Genomic DNA, 2,248 nt, shown 5'->3' with positions numbered 1-2,248 from the left:
TAATTTGTGGTACTATTTCGTAGATATTTCTACAAAAAAAAATTAATGTTTCAACGAAGATATAAAAATTTCTACAAATTTCTCTTTCAAGTCAATTTTTTGTAGTTATTTATCGAAATTTTTTCCGCCAGGGAAGGAAAATAACGTAGGAACAATCGCGCGGTTACGAGCAAAAGTGTTACCGACGATAAATTAGGATCTGGCCTCAACACTTCTCTCGCGACGAGTGAAGAAATTCACTGACGGTTACCTTTTTATTTGTTTCAGACTGGCGAGAGACTCTTCATTGGAGCGCCAGGCAGTTATTACTGGCAAGGTGAGATCCCTCATCCCATTTTCGTCTGTAAGATAACGCCCGTGTATCTTAGGACGTAAACCGGCCGAAAAACTGTCTTTTAAGCTAACGACGTATCTATTATTTTTCTTTTTTTCAATCGAAATTGTCTGATCCACGGAGTGGTGCGATTGAACGAGAACGGAGGAGCGGATGTTGATTAGTGATTAAAGAGAGAAAGAGAGAGAGAGAGAAAGAGAGTGAGAGAGAAACAACTTGAGACTCCTAGAGCTCACTAATAATTCAGAGGGGAATTTCCTTTAACAAATTGCAGGTCAGATATACTCGATCGCCGCCGCCATGAGGTTGAAGTTCGTGGCTACGATGTTAGTCACCGAAGCCGAAGCATCAGGTATCGCGAACACTTGCAGGCGTCCCCCCGTAATTAAAATACTCTCCACCCTTACCCCGTTGCCCCGTACCACCCCCCCCCCTCTCATTCTAATAAGCTACCATTCTCTCGTATTGACGACTTCTTACGTGCCAAATTAACAACAACGTGTTGCTTGTCGGCTTTTTCCGAGAGTGCGAAGACTGAAGTGAAAGCCGGCAGTGATAATTCGCATTAATAGCAGGAAATCGTCCTCGGAGGCAGGTATCAAGTAACACGAGAGTATTTTCCACCCTCGTCGCACTTGCTTGGCAGTAACCCCAGTCATTTGCCCTCACGCTTAACGTTACGTTATTAATAGACGCTTGTTATTAATTCAGATCGATTGAGATCGATGAGTATAGTGTGAATAACTAAGCCCATTATAGCTCGAGAATGTGTTAAAATTAATTTCATTAACTTGTTGAATCACTCCTCATACGTGATTGGGATGATTCACAGTCTCTGTGTTTGATTCTTTATGTTGTAACACTCAATGTATTTACCGTATATTATTACGAATTAAATTAATTGGAAACTCTCGTTAAATTAAGAAATTCCAGTGTCTCGTTTCCCTGATGAGTTAAAGCCATAATTGCGACAATTAACGGGAAGTATGCCCTTTCTAATTACTGCCAAATAAGTGGTGGGTGACCATTTCTAACAGGTGCGGGCCCGCTTCTTACAGCTTCAGCAAGCTACAGATGCAGCAAGAGCCGTGGTAATACGGATCCAACTAGAAAGCTATAATATCCTTAATCGGCTCGAGAGTTTGCGCCAACGTTGCTACATAGTGACGATCGCTTGACATTAATAGCGAGAACAAATGCTAGATTAATAATAGAAAAGCTTGTCATTCCCAAGTTTATATAATATGTTGTTTTCACAAAATCTTAGAGAATAAAATTAAGTCCGTAGACATTCGTACATTAGTAGGTACATATGCGTGATTTCTTCTGTTAATTAATATTTTGTGACTATCTATTAAATGTCAAATTGCTCTCTGATGGCAACTCAAATCGAACAGTTGACAATTACAACGTCAGTGCTGTTTTAACGCGGTACAAGATTTTGTGAAACTTTTTGTGCGAGCTATTTCCTGACTGCGGCAAAGTCTTTCAGAGATCTTCGACTAGAGCCGCGGTCACGAAAGACACTTGCATCCCCAACGCTTCCTGGGTTGTATCTTTTGCTAACGTCGTGGAATCGTTTTATAGGACAAGCGTTTTCGCAGCCCTTGAACGGTCGGTCGAGGATCATGTTCACCAAAGAGGGCCCGGCGAAGGAGGACGATAGTTACATGGGTTATTCCATCGCGACAGGAGATTTTGTTGGGAACGGAGATAGTGGTACCGCGGTTGGCGTCCCGCGCGGTTCCGATCTTCTGGGCAAGGTGTGTAAAAGAGTATCGTATTGCAACTCGAAATACAAAGACACCAAGTGCAACAGCATGACGATGGAAATGTACCCTTATGAAAAAATACACTCAATCATACGTTGACGGTCCGAAATAACCATCAAATTGAGTGTAAACCTTCATAATC

General features: G+C 41.7%; 1 protein-coding gene across 1 annotated transcript; it reads left to right on the top strand.

Annotated features, from left to right (window-relative positions):
* The first annotated feature begins 264 nt into the window (after positions 1–264).
* Positions 265–2,210, top strand: LOC105567405 (integrin alpha-PS2-like). The gene is made up of 3 exons (XM_012022269.1): positions 265–316; positions 609–686; positions 1,922–2,210. The coding sequence occupies exons 2-3, from the start codon at positions 635–637 to the stop codon at positions 2,203–2,205; spliced, it is 336 nt and encodes a 111-aa protein (XP_011877659.1). The 5' UTR covers positions 265–316; positions 609–634; the 3' UTR covers positions 2,206–2,210.
* The last annotated feature ends 38 nt before the right edge of the window (positions 2,211–2,248 follow it).

This window comes from Vollenhovia emeryi, unplaced genomic scaffold (genome assembly GCF_000949405.1).
Source record: "Vollenhovia emeryi isolate VEMERY1.0 unplaced genomic scaffold, V.emery_V1.0 DF942882.1, whole genome shotgun sequence".
NCBI classification, from domain to species: domain Eukaryota; kingdom Metazoa; phylum Arthropoda; class Insecta; order Hymenoptera; family Formicidae; genus Vollenhovia; species Vollenhovia emeryi.
This window is presented reverse-complemented; position numbering and strand designations above follow the sequence as displayed.

Excerpts from the sequence above, each read along its gene's own strand:
- LOC105567405 (XM_012022269.1), top strand. The coding sequence starts at position 635 with ATGAGGTTGAAGTTCGTGGCTACGATGTTAGTCACCGAAGCCGAAGCA. Across the intron at positions 687-1,921 it reads CACCGAAGCCGAAGCATCAG|GACAAGCGTTTTCGCAGCCC; the intron begins GTATCGCGAACA and ends ATCGTTTTATAG.